Source organism: Notechis scutatus, chromosome 6 (assembly GCF_049901735.1).
Source record: "Notechis scutatus isolate UNSWTSFEM ecotype Mainland chromosome 6, rNotScu1.2, whole genome shotgun sequence".
In the NCBI taxonomy this organism is placed as follows: Eukaryota; Metazoa; Chordata; class Lepidosauria; order Squamata; family Elapidae; genus Notechis; species Notechis scutatus.
Genome location: NC_142014.1, coordinates 76,663,412 through 76,684,417, shown reverse-complemented (window position 1 = coordinate 76,684,417; position 21,006 = coordinate 76,663,412). Strand labels below are relative to the sequence as shown.

Sequence of the window (21,006 nt, the reverse complement as noted above, 5' to 3'; positions counted from 1 at the left end):
ATTGCCGTCGCCTATTGCCGCCTCCATTTTTTGCCCTCCACATCCCATTTTCAGCCTGTTCTGGGCGGCGGGGATCGGAATGGCTGCATGTGCTAATCAGGGTGCGCTGAAGCTGACAAGGCTGTTTGCTCTTTGCTTCAAGGAGGCAAAGGCAGATTTTTTTTCCCCCCTTGTTTTCCTCCCCCAAAGCTAGGTGTGTCTTATACTTTGGAGCGTTTTAATACTCCGAAAAATATGGTACATCAGCTCCAATTTGCTCAAACGTAGAACTTTAGGCAAGGTATGGACTGGTGGACAAGCATCTGATCATCACACCACATCTCGGTGTGAACCGAAGATTCCGCGCGCCTGAATTTAATTTGAAAAGCATCTCTGTAAACCCGCAACTTCAAAGGAATACAAGTTAAACGTCGGAGTTCAGAAGCCCAAATCTGCCTTCTGAAATAAAGCCATGAGCCAATTTAAGGGCATCGAAGTCCATTTACTTTGGGATGCGCACGATGGTTCAAAAGAAACACCGCATCAATAAAATAACTCCATCTTCTCTCTTCTGTACAAAATCATTATACAATTTAAAAAAATTAATGGATGTTTCTACTGGTCCGAAGAGCCGCGTAATGGAATAGTGAAAGCCCAGATTGAAAAAAATCTGGTTTTCCAAGCAGAGAGCTATCGTTACCAATTCTCTTAAAATATTTCAACATTGCTAAACGTTGCGATGCAAAAATGGACCCTGTGATGTAGTCGAATTCAGAAGGTCCACCTAACCGTGGGGCTGCTCAGAAGAATTTTTTTCCTCAAATCTGATAAAACTTCCTACCAGGATGCTTGGTAGCCACTTCTACGGTACAAGGAAGGACCGAAATAAATAAATAAATAAAGGAACAACTGGAGCTCTTCGAAGATTCTCTGATTCCGTCAGAAGCCATGACTTAGAACTGGCCTACTTTTTTCACAAGATTGGCACACGACCATCAAGGGTCTTTGTAAGTCTTGATGATTGTGTAAAAAATTGGCCAGTTAAAAAACTGGCGGGTGACGTTGGCAGGTTATGCTTATTCGTGGGGTGCGGATAAGAGACATCCTGTTGCTGGTTAATCCCATCCCAACGGAACAAAAGACTATTTTCGTGTCAGCATGTGAGAAAGCTAAACTCTTCGGCTGCACCCCAGAAGTTGCAACACCATGTTGTAATGTGGCTCTACAGGTAGAAGATACCTCCAACTGCAGATGGTTCCAATTTGTGCCAGAAATGTACGTTACAAAAACGTTCTACGGACCACAGGGCTGTAGATGGCTGATGCTTTGCTACAGTTGAACCAATCTAATCAACGTTCCCAACAATAAACGAGGAGAAATCTATTACGAGATTGCCCGTGGTGGATCTAGAAAGGGATTATCAATAGAGGATCCAATGTATTGTATTTATAGGGCATCCTTCAGCGATCTCGTTCGCTCCTTGAAGTTGACAGTTCTTGAGTTGAGCGTCTACGTGAGTTGTTCATCTGCAGCCACCTCTGGAGATGTTCCTCAGGGATCCCATCAGCTCTTTTAGTCAATGGAGGCCAACTTGGAAATGTCTTCGTATGGGATACCATCCACCTGATGTCCTTTCAGAGCTCCCTGCAGAGGGAAGTTAAAGAAAAGGAAGTTTTAAGGAAGTTCCAAGTTTTTGGGCGCCAAGAAAATAAACCAGTGGTCATCACAACTCAAGGCCCAATAGGAACCCTAACCCTAACCCTAACCCTAACCCTCAAAGAACATTTTTATTGGATACATCATATCGGCATAGCCGGTGAAAAACAACTCTTAAAAGTTCCCGCGGGTTTTCACCTAATTAAAAGAGTGAAAATCACCCCCTCCCAGATGTCACCGGTCACATTGTCCAATGAATACGGCTGACAGGCTGCTTGGTCACTCCTCTCGTCCTTCAACAGCCACCTGTTACAATGACCTTGGTTCCCACAGGAAAACTTTTTGGTTTGGTGGTGAGTTGGACTATCTACTCCCCCCCTCCCTTCCCTCTCTCAGGCTTCGTGGCAACTATGAGGCAGCACAAGACGGCTTCAGCCAGATTCACTTCGGAGTTGACATCAGGTTAGAGTTAGATACAGGTCAACAGCCTCAAGGTGGTTAGTTCCCTTATGGCGGTAGGGGCCCACCAGCTGGCAGAGGAGCTGGCGGCAGACTTGAATAGGGAGGAGGTTGGGGAGGAACGTGGGCCAGTCCTGGAGTTTGGGGAAGGCACTGATGGGTGCTCTTCATCGGAGGCAGAGACGGGGACAGGGCTGTCTGATGTTTATCAGCTGCCTTTGGAGTTGGAGATACGTGGGGAAGAAGAACAGCTGGAGTCTGTTCCAGATGCACAGAGCTGTCAGGAGAAGGGAACAACTAAGGAACAGGGGTCGACTCGGAAGAAAAGGCACAAGTGGACGCTGAATGGCTCCTCCCATAGGGAATAAAGAGGAGCAAAAGGAGAGGGTGCCTGCAGGAGACAATTAGTTCACTTATTATTGTGAAGGTTTGCTTATTTGAGTTTGTGCCTCAAATTTAACCCAAAAACCGTAATTCGTTGAATGAATCTATTTTCTAAATTTCTTGTTAAGGATCTTTAAACAAGGAAAGGATGTGGCTGTCTGTTATACAACTATTAAAAGATACTTACCGATTCTACGAGGACCGTGGCGGAAAATGACTTCTCGTTGATGCCCAGTAACGTGGCTTCATTCCCTCTGTAGCCTCCATTTAAAATCAATACCTTTTTACCTGTAAGGTGAACAGGGATGAATTTCACCCATCTCAAACTTGACATCGGTTAATCTAATCCAAGGCTTTTCTCCTATGCCTAGTTACTAACTGCTTGGGGATAAATCCCCCGCTCTTTCTTCCTTTGATCTCAAGAAATCGGAGTCTATTTCTAGGAGCCGTGAATTATGTCCTTCTCTGTTTTATTAATGCTGTCGTCTGCTGTGTGCCTTTGATATTGGAATGGGATTTGAACTCCCAACCCTGGGAGCAAAACCTATGGGCAATGATAATTAAACCACCCCTGTAAGAACATAACTGGTTTGCTTCACAGGTTTGGGTTGAGCCTCAAGGGTTTTTTTTCGTTTGAGTATACTTTCTTTCCACTAATCCCACACACTGCATAGCAATAGCAGTAGCAGTCAGACTTATATACTGCTTCACAATGTGTTACAGCCCTCTCTAAGTGCTTTAAAAAGTCAGCATATTGTCCCCAACAATCTGTGTTTCCATTTGACTCACTTCGACGGGATGAGTCAACCTTAAGCCGGTCAAAATCAAACCACTGGTAGTCAACAGAATTATCCTGCAATACTGCATTCTAACCATTGTGCCACCATAGCTCGCTCGCTCACTCACTCACTCACTCACCCACCCCCTCTATCTATCTATCTATCTATCTATCTATCTATCTATCTATCTATCTATCTATCTATCTACCTACCTACCTACCTACCTACCTACCTACCTATCATTGCAATAGCACTTAGACTTATATACCGCTTCACAGTGCTTTACAGCCCTCTCTAAGCAGTTTACAGAGTCAGCCTCTTGCCCTCAACAATCGGGGTCCTCACTTAAGTTGATGAAAATCAAACCACTGGTTTGTCAGCAGAATTATCCTGCAGTACTGCATTCCAATCACCGTGCCACCATCTATCTATCATCTGTCTGCCTGCCTGTCTCTTCATATTCTATTACCATATTCCATCTATATATTCTGTCTATATATCTATATCTAGGTATCTATCTATCATCTATCTCTCCCCCCCCCCTCATCCATCTCTCTCTATCTATCTATCTATCTATCTATCTATCTATCTATCTATCTATCTATCTATCTATCTATCATTGCAATAGCATTTAGAGTTATATACCGGTTCACAGTGCTTTACAGCTCTCTCTAAGCGGTTTATACAGAATCAGCCGATTGCCTCTAGCAATTTGGGTCCTCATTTTTACTCACCTCGGATGGACGGAAGGCTGAGTCAACCTTGAGCCTGGTGGGATTCGAACTATATTTTTTAGAAGCTGTATTTAACCACCATCTCCAAATGGGAAAGTGAAAAGGCAGACAGGAGAAGGGACATTGAAAAGCAGGGGCCACCCTTATCAAGAATTACTTTGCCAGAAAAGGCTTACCTGGGGCTGGGATCACCGTTTCAAGATGCGTCTGGTCAAGTTTGAGCTTATCCCCAGAATTGATCACTTTCACCACTGCTGTGTATTTGTCAATGACCTCCTGTCGCATCAATTACATGTGGATTAAAAGAAGAATTCATTGCTATTATTCTTAACATTGTCAGAAAGAAGTCACAGACGAGATCTATTGTACAAACACATGGAACCGGAAATCATGGTTTATTTCTACTTCATGATGGCTGCCCGAAACAAACAAGCCACATTATGCATGATTAGCATGTTGTGGAGAACCAGGTCATCATCATCATATTAAGCTAGGCAGGTCGTCCTCGGCTTATGACCACAATTGGATGTGTGGCACTTCTGCTGAGAAGCGATGGGGTGGTTAAGCAAGTAGTATTCAATTTTATGACCTTTTGCTGTGTTGTTAAGCAAATTATCATGGTTGTTTAAGTGAATCATGCAGTCATTATGTGAGTCAAGCTTTCCCAATTACTTAGCTTGTTGGAAGCCAACTGGAAAGGTCAAAATGGAGATCACATGACCCCACAATGCTGCACCTGTTGCAAAGGTAGTCCTCACCTTACGGCCACAATTGAGCTCAAAACTTCTGTTGTTAACGGAGACGTTTCTTAAGTGAGTTTTGCCCCATTTTACGACGTTTCTTGCCACAGCTATTAAGCGAATCCCTGCAGTTGATAAGCTAGCAACCTGATTGTTAAGCGAATCTGGCTTCCCTGTTGACTTTAACAGATAACAGAGTTGGAAGGGACCTTGTAGGTCATCTAGTCCATCCCCTGGCTGAAGCAGGAGACCCTAATACCATTTCTGACAGATGGGAATCCAATCTCTTCTTGAAAGCCTCAAGTGATGGCGCTCCCACAACTTCCGAGAGCAACTTCTGATCCGTGGGTTGATTGTTCTCACTGTCAGAAAAGTTTCTCCTTATTTCCAAGGTTGAATCTCTCCTTGTTCAGTTTCCATCCATGATTCCTTGTCTGGCCTACAGGTGCTTTAGAAAATAGCTTGACCCCTTCCTCCTCTCTGTGGCAGCCCCTCAAATATTGGAAGACTGCTATCCTGTTTCCCCTGGTCCTTCTCTTCCCTAGACTAGCCAGGCCCAGTTCCTGCAACTGTTCATTGAATGTTTTAGCCTCCAGTCCCCTAATCATCCTGGTTGCTCTTCTCTGCACTTTTTCTAGAGTCTCAACATCTTTTTTACAGTGTGGTGACCAAAACTGGATGCAGGACTCCAGGTGTGGTCTTACTAAGGCTTTATTGAGTGGTATTAGTACCTCCTTTGATCTCGATTGTATCCCTCTGTTAATGCAACTTAGGATTGCATTAGCTTTTTGCTTGTCAGAAGGTCACAAAAGGGGAATCACGTGACTCCGGGGACACTGCAACTGTCATAAGTACATGTCAGTTGCCAAGCATCTGAATCCTGATCGCATGATCTCCAAAAACGCTGCACAGGTCATCGCTGTGAAAAATGGTCCTAAATGCCGTTGTAACCTTGGACAATCAACTAAACGAATTGTTGTAAAACGAGGACTGCCTGTAAATACATGCTGACTGCCAAGGGCCCAATTTTTGATCACATGACCACGGGATGCCGCAACTGCCACAAGCGCAAGGACTCCTCGTAAGCCGAGGACTGTCTTTATCGTATTGTTGTTTTGGCTTTTCGAGTTGCCCGGATGTTTCGGTTGGCCAACCATGGTTAATCGGTTAAACCAGGGGTCTCCAAACTTGGCAACTTTAAGACTTGTGGACTTCAACTCCCCCTCGTCTGACTCTGCTGCTAGCTCTGCTGGCAGCCGACAGGCCACAACAAGGAGGGAGTTCTCTAGGGATCCTGGAGCACCAACGCTGGAGGCTTTTAAGAAGGGATTGGACAACCGTTTCTCTGAAATGATATGGGGTCTCCTGCTTGAGCAGTGGGTTGGACTAGATGACCTACAAGGTCCCTTCCAAAGCTGTTATTCAATTATTCTTCCTATCCTCCCATGGAGCGTTTTCGTTTACACCTGCTCCAAGCACCTGAAGCACTCGTCCCTCTCTGTGACCAACGTTTTTGGAAGGGCAGACAAAAGGCTCCGTACTCACCTTAACGACGGCTTTTCTTTTATAGTATTTCTCGCCAAGTTTCTTGGTTATGATTTTGACCACAATTTCCTAGAAAAGAGATCGGGGTTAATGACAGGCAAGTAGATCTCACTTCCTTTCTGCAGTTAATTCATTCTGCAATAGGATAAAATTAAATGCAATCATGACAAGCAATAATCATGACAGATTCCGGACAACCATTTGGATACTTACAGGTTGCAACCAGTAGTCCTTTCGGGCAGTCTTTTTCTTCTCTTCTTCAAACTAGGAGAATTATGAGAAAAAAAATAAATACAAGTATTAGTTCAATTTGGCTTGTAGGTGAGATCAACTAAAAATAATGTATCGTGCCCCTGTTGGAATCTGATTCCGAGGGAGAGGTGGAACAGCTGACAGTGAGTGGGAGTGTGGCTCCGGTGGCTGTGGAGGAAACTGGGGATAGGCAGAGTCCGGCTGGGCCTTCAGAGGAAGACCCAGGCCCATCCTCTCTTTATCCTAGGGCATGCAGGGTGGAACGGGTAAGGGAGCAACTGTGAGTTGCATGGTTTAAGGGGGGAGGAAAGGGCCCTGATCCCCTTCATTGGCTGCAGCTGGGGAGACTGTTTCAAAGGGCAAACTGCGCATGGCAAAGTTGCTGGCAGCAAAGCGTGAAATTATTCTGGTTTGTCAAGTCTTATCTGAGTTCTGGCATCCTATTTTGTTATCTTTTGACGTCTTCAATCCCTTATCCTGCCCTGTCTCATTAATTGCTGCAGCGTGGTTTGTGTTGGTTTTTATTTATAATTTATATGTACTCTGAGTTCAGATGGAATTTCTTCCCTTTGAAAACTGTTCTTAGAAGAGGTTTTTTTCCTCCAGCCGATGATAACTGGACACTGGGGGCCAAGTTGGAGGTATTAAAGGGACTTTACCTATTTTTGTGATTTTGTTGCTTTTGTGCCATGCCCCAGGTCATCACATAATGTCTGGAAGGTATCCTACCATAGTAAAAACTTTTACATAATGGATTTTGTGCCTTCCAGAAAAATCAAAAGGAACTGAAATATGGAGAGTATATTCTTAATGACAGAACAGAGTATAGAAAAATAACTTTATTGAATGTATACTAATCGGCATGCATTAAAATGAAATTTCATCACATGCAGCTCTCAAAGAATCACCGCCTCTGTTGTACATTACATGAGCATGACAAAATAAAGAAAGAAGTGCAAAATTATGTACATATAGAGATCCTCCCATTAACTAGACCGTGGAATTCTCACCTTGCTTGTCAGAATGTTGTAAAAAGGGATCCCATGACCTGGGGACACAGCGTTGATCTTAAGCATGAACCATCCTTCAAAAGGATGCCCAGAATTGGATACAAGGTTCAAGGTGAGATCCAACCAACATAGGCAATCGAATGATTACTAGCTAGTTGGCAATGTTCTAGTAAACCAATAAACTGGGAGTTAGGTTTTGGGATCCTCTTAATTTTGATCTTTGCCATTTTCTTAGGAGCAGAAGACACCCCACACCCAGGTGCCCAAATATGACTATTAGCCCTCCCTGCCTCCCACATGGGCACCTTGGCAAAACACGGAAAAACATTTGCTGCGGATAGAATAGTTTTAGCTCAGTATTGAACTGTGGAGTCCCATGTGCTCAGACACGGTTTTTGCTAGCTACAGTTGATGTTACCTAGTTGGGTCAAGAAAGGTCTGTGAGAAGACTACCAAGTTCAGAAAGCACCAAGGAGCCTACAGTCCTCCTTTCTCCTCCTCTCCATAAACCCCACTCCCATCTAGCACTGATGATGTTACCTAGCTGGGTGATGAAACGTCTACAAGAAGACAACCAAACTCAGAGGGTGCCAGTCCTCCTCCTCATCTCCACAAAACCCACTCCTACCTAGCCCTGATATTGTTACCTAGTTGGGTCATGAAGCATCGGCGAGAAAAAAAAAAACCAAACTAAGGGAGCACCAAGGACCCCCCAGATGTTCTCTGGTTATCTCACGTCCCCTGCCCGTTGTTCCTGCCTCATAATCATCACCAAGCAGAACGTATCAGTCACTGGATCTCCACCACACCTCTATGATCTCATCAAGGGCAGATCTTTTCTTCTTCTTCTCCTTAATTGGCTTTGACGTCGGAGGGATTTCTTTCCGCTTAACAGGGAGCAGCGCTCCTGATGGCTTCAGCACGCTGGAGAAAACAGAGCTGGATTAATAGTTGCGGGGAGCCTGTCCAGATTTGATAATGTGATTTTCCTTAGTCTCCTAAGGTGCTTTTTTTCCAAGAGGCAACTGGACTTTCTTGTCTTTTCTTTGAAGACATTTCGCTTCTCATCCAAGAAGCTTCTTCCGCTCTGACTGGATGGTGGGGAATAGAAGGATTGATGCTCCTTGCAGACAGCTGGTCATTTGCATCCTTTTAGAGGGTCGTTGAGGCAACCTGGAGGTTTATTTGTGTCCTCGGGGTCACTGGAGTGGTGCAAAGGGTTGTGGAACCTTCTTGGAACTGTCCATTTATGTCAGAAGAGACCATCTATGTCAAAATTGCCCTCTTTCAACGAAGGAGGAGGGACACCACCTATCTCCAGTCTACAACACAGCCCTTTCAACAGTTCCAAAAAGGTTCCGCACCCATTTGCACCACTCTGGTGACCCTGAGGGCACAGATAAAGCTCCAAGTGGCCTCAAGGACTCTCTAAAAAGGATGCAAATGACCAGCTGCCTGCAAGGAGTATAATTCCTTCCATTTCCCCACCATCAAGTCAGAGCGGAAGAAGTTTCTTGGATGAGAAGCGAAACGTCTTCAAAGAAAAACCAGAAAGCCCAGTGGCTTCTTGAAAAAAAAAACACCTTTGGGACAACCACGACCTGGAAGACTGAGATTCTCCACAGAGACTTAATCCCGTAGTATGGAAAGTGGCTTCAGGTTTCCTTCCCGATTCAAAGGATAACACGAATGCAGGGAGAGTCAAATTCTCTCCTTACCCTGTGTTTGGGGAAGGGAGGGAGAAGGGACAGGAAATTCCCAGAAGCAGCGCACCCGCCCGTTGAGGGTTTACAGGGAGTCCTCCATTTACAACAGTTCGTTTAGTGACTGACGTTACAACCAGCCGTAATACTTGCCTGGCTTTGGGTTGTTGTTGTGCTGCAGCGGCTGAAGTGCTCGCTCCTTTGTTCAAATTGAAGGTCACTAAAAGAGGGAAGGAAAAAAAAAAGATTGCTCATTTCTTTTGCAATACCTATAGGGTTTGTGGAAAGGAGCGGTGTGGTGGCCTAGAGGCGGAGCTCTCTGTAGAGTTGTAATTGCAGGAATGTTCCAATCTCGGATGGCAAACCTCAGATAAAGAATGTTTCCAAGCAAATACAACTCAGGTAAACAAAGTCACTAATCTAAAGGAGGATTAGAGAGGAAGTAAACGTATGTTAGACTTTAACTAGAGATAATTAATTGTATGGATTACTGTACGAAAGTTAAGCAGTAACCAAAGTTAACCAATGATGGAAGATAACTAAAAATGTATATAAATGCAAGACTATACTCCAATAAAGTTCATCATGATTCAGCTGTTCATGATCAAACAACTCGACTGCCTCGTCATTACAACAGCTCTCACCTCACAATCAGGAGGCTGTGAGTTGGATCCTGGACAGAGGCAGATACTTCTCTCTCTGGGCACAAGGAGGCTATATCTGCTGAACAAAACTCCGTACTGGCAACAGGTATGGCATCCGGCCAGTAAACCTTCTGCTAGCTCCATTCTGCTGCCCAGACCCCATACCGCAAGGGATTATGGCAGTCGTTAAAAATGATGAGGATGAGGATGCGGTTTGTGGACACAACGAAGAGGACTGTGGGGTCCTCGGTGCTCTCCGAGCCGGGTTACATCATCAGTGTGAGATGGGAGTGGGGTTTATAGAGACGAAGAGTCCATACATTCAAATAAAATAAACAATAATAACCAAAGGATCAATAGGGTGGATTCAAGGTACCCGGGATGCTTTAATAGCCATAATTTCTTAGACCACGGAAGCTGCATGGAGTCAAATAGGTTGTGGCAGAATAGAAAGGCAGCATTTGTTTAAGTATAGAAATCACATGAGGAAGTTTTTGTGCACCTGGCCTGAGAATTCTTCTTTGCCCATAAAGACTAGCAAATGCAGGATTACCCGTCCAAATAATCCCAGGTTGGAGGTTGATATTATTCTGCCTTTAATGTTTTTATAGATAAGTCAAGGCAGCCAACAAGCCTGATATTTCTTCATCTACCTATTTTCCCCACCACAACAATCACGCAAGGTAGATTGGGTGGAGAGAGGGACTGGCCATCCAGTTAGTTATCTTGCCTAAGGTGGAACTAGAACTCACTGTCTCCTGGTGATTGGCCTAAAGTCATCCAACCGGCTTTCATGCCTAAGGTGGAACTAGAACTCGCTGTCTCCTGGTGATTGGCCTAAAGTCATCCAACCGGCTTTCATGCCTAAGGTGGAACTAGAACTCGCTGTCTCCTGGTGATTGGCCTAAAGTCATCCAATTGGCTTTCATGCCAAGAGGGAACTAGAACTCACTGTCTCCTGGTGATTGGCCTAAAGTCATCCAACCGGCTTTCATGCCTAAGGTGGAACTAGAACTCGCTGTCTCCTTGAATTATTAAGTCTCCACAAGTCTTAGACTGTGAACCTTATAGAAGATTTTCCACACGGAATGATTTACCTTTTTCCTCCTCATTTTCTCTGTTCAGTTCTGTGAAGATCGGCTGTTCCTGCCACGACAGAAAAGAACCGTCTAAGGATTTGTGAACCCAACAGGAAAGCACAAAGTTAGAGTTGGCTTTTGTTGCAATCCAGAAGAAATTAAGAAAAGTTTGGTAGACCAAATACTCTTGGGAATAAATCTAGGGGTCGTGGGACAGTCTAGTGTCTGACTTATAGCAGGAACACACACACACACAAATAAATTGTAGAATTTGGGGGACATATTATCCTACTAATTGTATTTGATGATCCACTTTGCTGATCCCGTCTCTCTCATCCACATAGTACAGGTAGTCCTAAACTTACAAACACATTTGTTTAATGGCTGTTCAAAGTTACAACAGCACTGAAAAAAAGGGAGTTTTTGACACTTATGACCATTGCAACATCCCCATGGTCATGTGATGAAAATTCAGATGCTTGGCAACTGGCATGTACTTATGCTGGTTGCAGTATCCCGGGGCCACGCGATCCCCTTTTGCGACCTTCTGACAAGCAAAGTCAATAAGCAAGTCAGCTTCAGTTAACAACGGTGGTGAATCACCACTGAACAACTGTGGCCGGGAAGGTCATAAACTGGGGCAAATTTAACAAGTGTCCTGCTCAGCCACAGAAATGTTGGGCTGACTTGCGAGTTGTAACCTGTATTACATTTTCGAACTAAGGAATATCAAAATGGCTGTTCCTTTTCTCTTTGGTTCCTGAGGCGTTATAAGATGGTTGCCTCACCTGATCTTTTCCCTCCAAGCCCCTCCTGACTTGCTGTTCGATGAATCTGGCCGTTTTTTCTTCATCGTCCAAATCCTGTTTTTTCTTCTTTTCCTGTTCCTGCTGCCTACGGATGGTCTCGGGGTCTCGGTCAATGTACTGGATGTACCAGCCCTTGGGCGTTTCATCGACTTTGCAAAGGCCTTAAGGAAGCATATTTGCCAGGGTTAGAACCGTCATTTCTGGGAGGAATAAGGGAGTTATTGTGATGACTCAAAGGGGAGTGGCACAAAGGCAATACAGTCACAAAAGTAGGTAAAGTTCATTTAATATCTCTAAGTTGGCCCCCAATGTCCAGTTATCATCGGCTGGAGGAAAAAATACTCTCCCAAGAACAGTTTTTAAAGGGAAGAAATTCAGTCCGAACCCAAAGTACATATAGATTATAAATAAAAACCAACACAAACCATGTTGCAGCAATTAAAGAGACAGGGCAGGATAAGGAATTGCAGACTTCAAAAGATAATGAAACACACAGTTGGGAGGACGCCAAAACCCATATAAGACATGACAAACAAAGATAATTCACGCTTTGCTTCCAGCAAGGTGCTGTGTGCAAACACCCTTTTTAAATCCTGTTTTCCCCACTGCAGCTAATGAAGGGAACCAGGGCCCTTTTCTCCCCCGTAACCCCCGTTGCTCCCTTCTCCGTTCCTCCCTGCGTGCCCTAGGATGAAGAGGGGATGGGCCTGGGTCTTCCTCTGAATGCCCAGCCAGACTGTGCCCTTCCCCAGTTTCCTCCACAGCCACTGGAGACACCCACCCACTCCCTGTCAGCTGCTCGACCACCCCCCTGAATCAGATTCCAACTGGGGCATGACTGTTATGGAATTATGCCCCCAAAACTGGAAGCCCCCTTTAAAGAATATCCTTTGATGAACCTCAGGATCCTGATGAGGAAAGAGACTCAGCATTGAAGGCTGCTTGCCAATGGCCAACTTGAGGATGGGTGGATTTCAATTCCCACAATTCCCCAGTCAACCTTGGGTATGTTTTTTGACGGGCACTCTGGCCTACAGTCTTGAACTCTTAGATAGGCTCCTCTCCCCAAGTGCTAAGTAGGCCTCATTCCTCTTAAGCTTCCCAACCGTCTATTGCAGGGGTTCCCAACTAGAGGGCGCGAGATGATATTCCAGGGGGTGCAAAAACTTGGGTTTAGAAGTTTCAAAATTATAGTGTATATGCATACCGTGTTTCCCCCAAAATAAGACACCCTGTTATATTTTTTTTGCCACCAAAAAAGGCACCAGGTCTTATTTTCGGGGGAAGTCATCCACTGACCAATCTCAATTGTGTGTGTTGCCCCCGGCCTCCTTTTCGAGACCTTCAGGAACTTCTTCTTCTGAGGCCGGCAAGGCTTTCCTGAAGGCCTCTGCAGCCGATAACAGAGCTCTGGATCGATCCAGAGCTTTGTTATCAGCTACAGAGGCCTTCAGGAAAGCCTTGCCCACCTTGCCAGCTGCAGAAGAAATGGGCCGGCAAGGCAGGTGTCGGGGTGTGTGAGGCCTGGCTACAACTGTCCAAAGGTAAGTAATAGGGCAGCACCCCCCCATAACTTAATTTTTACCTGTCCACTCTGGAGTGGGTGGGGTCTTAATTAGGGCTTATTTTGGGGATAGGGCTTATATTGGGCTGTGTTAAAAAAAAATCAAACTAGGACTTACATTCAGTGTAGGTCGTATTTTACAGGGTAATTATATGCCTGTAATTATTTACTTTTATAAGGGGTGTGAGAATATTTCAGAGGCACGTTCTAGGGGCACGAGGTATAGAAAAGATTAGGAACCCCAGTCTATTGGAGCCCTTATAATGTACTATTCTTCCATCTATTCTCAAATACAGGTATTCCTCAACTTACAACAGTTCATTTAGTGGCCGTTCAAACTTACAACAGCACTGAAAAAAGGGACTTAGGATCGCTTTTCGCAGTTTCCCACATAACCCGGGGTCATGTGGTCAAAATTCAGATCCTTGGGGACTGGTTCATACTTATGACTGTCGCTGTGCCCCAAGGCCCTGTGATAACCTTTTACAACCTTCCAACAAGCAACGTCAATGGGGAAAGCCGGATTCACTTCACAATCAGGTTACGAGCTTATCAACTGCAGTGATTCACTTAGCCACTGTGGCAAGAAGGGTCGTAAAAAACAGGGCAAAACAAATGTCTCGTTTAACAACTGAAATGCCAGGTTCAATTGTGATCATAAGTTGAGGATTACCTGTGCGGTATTCAAATGACCACCCCTCCTACATCTGCCTCCCAACGCATTTAAAACAAAGCAAGTGTTAAAATATTGGGATATTGATAAGGTTGAACTCGTTTTATCGGCAAGGTCTTCTGTTTAGTGACTGGCTCAACTGCCTCCAGCACTCCGATTCCTCCCAGGAGGGGCTCCATGCAAGGACAGCCTTACCTTCCCTCCCGAGCCACTTTGTAAAATCTGTCAGAGTTTCCCACTGGGTAGCATTCATATGGATGTGTTCCCGATGGCTGATATATTCATTATATACAATATTGTTATGGACTCGCTTTGTTCCTAGGAGAAGAAGAAAAACAACACCATTCTTAATTAGAAGCTGGATGTCAGGGTTCTGGCAGTTACTCCAATTAAATCATGAGCCTCGAGCCACACTCACAAAACTAAAAAGGATTTATTTATAACATTCTACATCTGGCATTAACCTGGGCGTAGCCAACTCTGAGATACGTAATTCACTGTCACCCTAGATCCTGTTTTTCCCCCAACTCCTCTGGGTGTATCATCCAACGAACAATGTCTATAGCCAAGAGTCATCAATCATGCTCTCCAATTAGATTTTTGCGCAGCAGAAGCTTCAGTCATCTAATCAGCCTTTGAAGAAAATATGAATGGAATGTACTTTCGATTCCACACTGCCGCCTGCTCTGAAACTCCCCCCCCCCCACGCCTTTCTGTTGTCAACTAAAAAACGTGTATACAAAATGTTTTATGAGTTGACGCTGGGAGTTAGCTAAAACATTTCCAAGTGAACTAAAGAAGCATTGTTTTATCACAGCTTTTCCAAGTGTAGAATAGCATCTTCCCAAAGATTGGCACCTTACAATTGTTAAAAGAAGTTTTTAAAATGTGTCTGATGATGAATTATGAGAGTTGGCTAGCTGTTAGGATTCCAGAAGTTACCCCCATTTAAATCATGAGTCTCGAGCCAAACTTCCAAAACTTCAAAAGGATTTATTGGGAGTTAACATGTCCGGCACTGCCTGGGTGGTAGCTGACTCTGAGACACATAATTCATTGTCTCCCTTGACCCTGGTTTCCCCCCACTCTCTGGGTATATCATAATTCATATTCTCCAATGAGGCACCTCCATAGCCAAGAGTCTTCAATCATGTTCTCCAGTTAGAATTTTGCATGGCAGAAGTTTCAGTCACCTAGTTACTATCTTTGAAAAACTATTTATGGAATGCCCTTTTGATTTCCAAGCTGCCGCACTGCTCTTTCAAAACCCCTTTCTCCCCTCGCTTTTTGTTGGCAACTCTAAAAAGACCATAGAAATATTTTATGAGTTGACATTTCAGCTTTCAGGCCTGGGATTTAGTTGGATGCCCAATCTGGGAGTTTTTCCACTTTTGAATGTACATTATTTTTACTATTTCAGGTTGGTTTTTTCCCCCCTTTGTTTTTATTCTAAGACGCTCAATGTTTATGGAGATCCTTTCAGTCTTTCAGGTCATGGTTGTCCCAAAAGTGCTTTTTCAAGAGGCAACTCTCTCAGAGTTGAAGAAGCTTCTCGGACGAGAAGCGAAACATCTTCTAAGAAAAACCAGAAAGTCCAATTGCCTCTTGAAAAAACAACAACACCCCTAAGCCACTCAGTTTGATGGCACCGCGATTGAAGTGCAGTATTGCAGGCCAGTGGCCCCCAACCTTTTTTGTCCCACGGCCCAGTACCGGCATCACAAAATGATCCACGGACCGGTACCGGCATCAGCATGCACGACCAAGGCAAGGCGAGCCGAGCGACTGGCCAGCCAGCCGTCCCCCACTTCTCCCTGCCACCTTCAACTCCTCCTTTGTACCTTTGTCGATGGGCTTTTCGGGCTCTTTCTTAATCTCCTCCTAACGCGAGACTCCACCGCCATCGGGACGGCTCTTCGTTCGAAGCCGCCCACCCCCCCCACACCAAACTAAGGCGCGAGGATTCAGCACCCAAACGCCGCTTTCCAACCGACGGCCGACAAGCTCACCCGGAAGCACTTTCTCAAGCGTCGTCAAAACAAGATGGCGGTGCCCACTTCTTTGCGGCCCGGTAAAAAATGCTCCATGGACCGGGACCGGTCTGGGGCCCGATGGTTGGGGACCACTGTTGCAGGCTAATTCTGCCCACTGCCAGGAGTTTGATACTGATGGGCTCAAGGTTGACTCGGTCTTCCGTCCTTCCGAGGTCGGTAAAATGAGGAGCCAGGTTGTTTAGGGCAATATGCAAATAAGGCTTCTACATAGTAAACTGCCCAGAGAGCGCTCTAAAGCTATAGAGTGGTGGTATATAAGCAGTGGTGGGATTCTACCAGTTCCCCTAACGCAGGGGTGTCCAACCTTGGCAACTTTAAGACTTGTGGACTTCAACTCCCAGAATTCCTCAGCCAGCAATTCTGGGAGTTGAAGTCCACAAGTCTTAAAGTTGCCAAGGTTGGACACCCCTGCCCTAACGGTTTGGTGATCGCGTGCGATCTTTCTCCTTTTGGCTGATTGTCGGAGGCTTTTTTAACTATCAGTTCGGCCAACCGGTAGCATTTCACCACTGTAATACAAGGCTAAATGCTACTGCTAGTCTCCAAATCTACCCTGTTTCTCCAACAATACGGCCTCCCCCAATAGGAAGTCCCAGCATGTTTTATAGGCATGAAATGAAATTAAGCCCTTCCCCCCAAATTAAGGCCTATATTAAAACATGCCAAATGGGGGGGAAATGGCCCAGGGGGGAGGGCTTGCTGTTAGGAAGTATTTTTGTTGCACACCCGGATATGGTGCTGCCTGTGTTGACCCTGATACAAAGTGCCCCACCAACGCCCAGGTCAACATCCAAGCCATCGCCGCCCGCCCTAAGATGCAAGGGGGGGGAATTAAGTCACCCCCAAAAAGACGGCCTAGCCGTTTATTCGGGGCTCAAAAAAAAAAAAAAAAAAAGACCCGGCCTTATTATGTGAGAAACACGGGTAATATGAACAAACAAACAACAAAATTTTACCGAATCTTCTCCGGAGAAGTTCTAGGAAATCATTCCGGAATTCCCTAGAGGAATAGGAAAGAAAGAGTGTTACCGTCAGCCTTACTAGATAAATCAGACAGAAAGCATGACCGGATCAGATAATTCTACTTTATAATAAGGCTACGTTACAGAATCTTGCGAGTCTGAAATATAATACAGTATAATACAATTCTCTCCCCCTCCCGGCTCCTTTATAGCCTGGGAAACAAGGGAGGGTATCGTCTGAACCTCTTTCTCCATCCATGATGCCATGATAGCCTTTAACTCCCTGTCAACATTTCTTAACCATCTCTCACGATCTTTCTCAGATACCATGACAGTTACAAGTAAAAACTTCCTTTTTACAACCCCATGATCCCTTAATTCAGGGTAGAGTCGGGGTGACTGGATGGAGATGAGCGTTTACTGGCCAGATGCCCTTCCTGATGTCACGTGGACAATGTATTACCCCGTTTCCCCGAAAATACAACCTACCCTGAAAGTAAGTCCTAGCTTGATTTTTTTTTACATGTGTGCCCAATTCCCTACCCCCCCAAATAAGCCCTAATTAAGATCCCACCCACTCCAGAGTGGACGGGTAAAAATTAAGCTGGTGTGGGGATGGAGGGGTGGAGCTGCCCTACTACTTACCTTTGGACAGTTGTAGCCAGGCCTCGCGCACCCTGACATCTGCCTTGCCAGCCCATTTCTTCTGCAGCTGAAGGCCTCTGGAGCTGATAACAAAGCTCTGGATCGATCCAGAGCTCTTGTTATCGGCTGCAGAGGCCTTCAGGAAAGCCTTGCCGGCTGCAGAAGAAGTAGTTCCTGAAGGCCTCTGACAGCGAAAAGGAGGCTGGGGGCAACGCGCACGAGTGAGGTTAGTCAGTGGATGACAACTCCTGAAAATAAGACCCGGTGCCTTTTTTGGTGGCAAAAAAATATAAGACAGGGTCTTATTTTGGGGAAAACACGGTAGCCTTGAGGAGAGCCTTCACTAAGCCTGATTTAAAACCACCCTCTCCTACTCCTACACCAAGAAAGTTCTACAATTTGTCTGGATAAATAACTACAAGCGCGTGAGGCGCTTCTCAACTGTCTCATATTTACAAGCTCATATACGGCAGCCATGATCCTGCCCAAGTTTCAGCAGAAGCAGATCGTGAAACGCAATGTCAAGTTATAGGCTAAACTTACTCTGAAAAGTAATCCATGAACTGCTGAGGGTTTTCAGATGCCAGGAGCAGTTGTCGCTGGTGAGATTCAGACATGCAGTGACATTTAAAGCCATTCTGGGGGAAAAAAACAAGGCAAGAAACAAAATAAAGTCAAAATTACTTAGCAAACTTCGAAGAGGTATTAAGAATAGCTAAAACATTTTTTTTTAAAACCATAATGGAGACAAAATAATGCAGCTGGCAAGGAACTACCAAAAGAACAAGAAATTTACCCCCAAACATGGCAGCAATCCTAGATACATCCAAAGTAGCAACCTTTTACAATGGCCAGATATTAGTTTTGGTTGCTTGCTGAAGTCAACTAGCCTAATTAATTAAATAAGCCAAACTTATTTAAATTCAATCTAGCCTTTCGTTCTTCTTCACGTAACACATTTAGCTTTGCCAGCTAAAGATCTAATACCAGTATCCAGCCAACAAATTAAGTGTTTTGTATCCCAGAATGTGGTACCAAAGCCACACCGCGAACCTGGGTTTACTGTCCGGTGCATTGCAGAATCCCAGAAAATGAATCCATTCAGACATAAGCATCTTGAGATCTCCAAGGTCCATTCCAACTCTGTTATTCTATTCCATTCTATTTATCATCAGTTTCAAACTGATGGGGAGTCTTTGGTCTAACACTGTCTTTTTCTAACTTGACCACTTTAGAATGGGTGGATTTCAACTCCCAGAATTTCCTAGCCAACATGGCTTCTTCTGGGGAATTCTGGGAATTGAAGTCCACTCATCTTAAAGTGGGCAAGTTCGAAAAATGGTGGTTTAATACAAGTGGTTTAATGAAAAGGATCTCAATCTCACTAAGAATGCAAAAAGACATATTGTCCAAGACTCAGTTGAAAAACCAGTGATGAAACCTGAAAAACGCAACCTGCTTCATCACTAGAGGGTTTTAAGAAGAGACTGGCACAGCCATTTGCCTGAAATGGTGTAGGGATTGGACTAGAAGACCTCCAAGATCCCTTCATGGAGCATATCCTACAATCCTAATTTGTGTATAGTTTAGATGCAACTCTGTTTTGAAGTTTTGCCTCAGGATACCATATCTGTAGAGATTCTCAGTCATCCAGGTCATGGTTGTCCCAAAGGTGCTTTTTCAAGAGACAACTGGACTTTCCTTGAAGACGTTTCACTTCTCATCCAAGAAGCTTCTTCAGAGACTACAGGAACGATTAGCACCACTCAGGTGTCCCTGAGGACACTGATAAACCCCAAGTGGCCTCAACCACTCCCTAAAAAGAATGCAAATGACCAGCTGTCTGCAAGGAATATAAACCCTTCCATTCCCCAACCATCCAGCCAGAGCTGAAGAAGCTTCTTAGATGAGAAGCAAAACGACTTCAAAAAACCCCAGAAAGTCCAGTTGCCTCTTGAAAAAAGCATCTTTGGGATCTCTTCATGTTGTATTGTATTATTTGTATTGTATTGTACTCTCCTATTATATTGTCCGCGACTCAGATGAACAATCACAGTGACAAAACCTGGAAAATGAAACCTGTTTCATCACTGGAGGGTTTTAAGAACAGACTGGATGGCCCTTGTCTGAAATGATATAGGGGGTTGGACTAGAAGATCTCCAAGATCCCTTTGTGTTGTGTTGTTCTCTAAAGAAGAGCAACTAAGATGATTAAAAGCCTGTAGGCTAAAACATACGAAGAACAGTTACAGGATTTGGGTTTGGCTAGTCTAGAGAAAAGAAGGAATAGCGGGGACATGATAACAGCATTCCAGTATTTGAGGGGCTGCCACAAAGAAGAGGGGGTCAACTTGTTTTCCAAAGCACCACAAGGCAGAAGCAACGGATGGAAACTAATCAAGGAGAGAAACAATTTAGAATTAAGGAGAAACTTCCTAACAGGGAGGACAATTAACACGTGGAACAACTTGCACTCAGCAGTTGTGGGTGCTTCATCCCTGGAGGCTTTCAAGAAGCGACTGGACAGTCACTTGTCTGAAATGGTAGAGTCTCCTGCTTGAGCAGAGGGTTGGACTAGATGACCTCCAAGGTCCCTTCCAGCTCTATTCTGATTCTAACTTCATGGTGGAGGAAAATCACCCAAAGACAGGCGAAGAGTCAACCTAAATCCGAAAGAGATCCGTGGCTGAGGAGGGAAAAGGCACCCCGAGTGGAGGGTTTCTTTCAGGGCGCCCAGACATACTGCCCCTGCCCCTGGAGGCTCGCTTTTTACCTCGTCCCTGCACTGCTTCTGGCACATCTGGCAATACCAGCGCAGCTTCTGCAGCCCCTTCGACTTGATGCGGTTGGCGATGGCCTTGGGGCTCAAGAAGTCCGTCTTCCCCATGGCGAGGACCGCGAAGGAGCGACGAGGCACGAAACCGGCGACCGCGACCCTCACTTCCGCACTCTGAGAGGCGCCGGAAGGGATGACAGGAAACGGAAATGTTGTAACAGGAAGTCGTCCTTGTTGAGGAGGGCTTTAGCTCTCCCGGAGAATGGCCTTTAGGACCGGGAAATTAAAATTCTATGCTTTGTAGAGTCCATCCCGGCCGGTGAACTCTTAATTAAACATGGAAAGTATCTATTTTTACTATATCTGTGCGTCAACCAAGTTAGGAGTCGCTTAAAGTATCTATTTTTAATCTGTCTTGCGTCAATCCAATTAGGGGTCGCTCTAGCATGCCAGCTTTGTGGACAGTCCCCTTTGGAGGAGCGCCGCGCGCCGCTTAGGTGCTGCCCGCTCTAGCCGGCCAGCTCAGTGTCCGAGCAACCATAGAGAGGACTGCGAGGGG

At 45.0% G+C, this 21,006-nt stretch overlaps 1 protein-coding gene across 1 annotated transcript; it reads right to left on the bottom strand.

Moving 5' to 3' along the window:
• Positions 1-460: 460 nt before the first annotated feature.
• Positions 461-20,958, bottom strand: KIN (Kin17 DNA and RNA binding protein). The gene is made up of 13 exons (XM_087968908.1): positions 20,445-20,958; positions 18,215-18,309; positions 17,021-17,064; positions 14,206-14,328; positions 11,753-11,934; positions 10,983-11,031; positions 9,395-9,461; positions 8,348-8,477; positions 6,490-6,540; positions 6,277-6,345; positions 4,168-4,267; positions 2,666-2,766; positions 461-1,623 (listed from the first exon to the last, which is right to left on the bottom strand). Exons 1-13 carry the CDS (start codon positions 20,556-20,558, stop codon positions 1,552-1,554), a joined length of 1,197 nt encoding a protein of 398 aa, XP_087825034.1. The 5' UTR covers positions 20,559-20,958; the 3' UTR covers positions 461-1,551.
• Between the last annotated feature and the right edge of the window lie 48 nt (positions 20,959-21,006).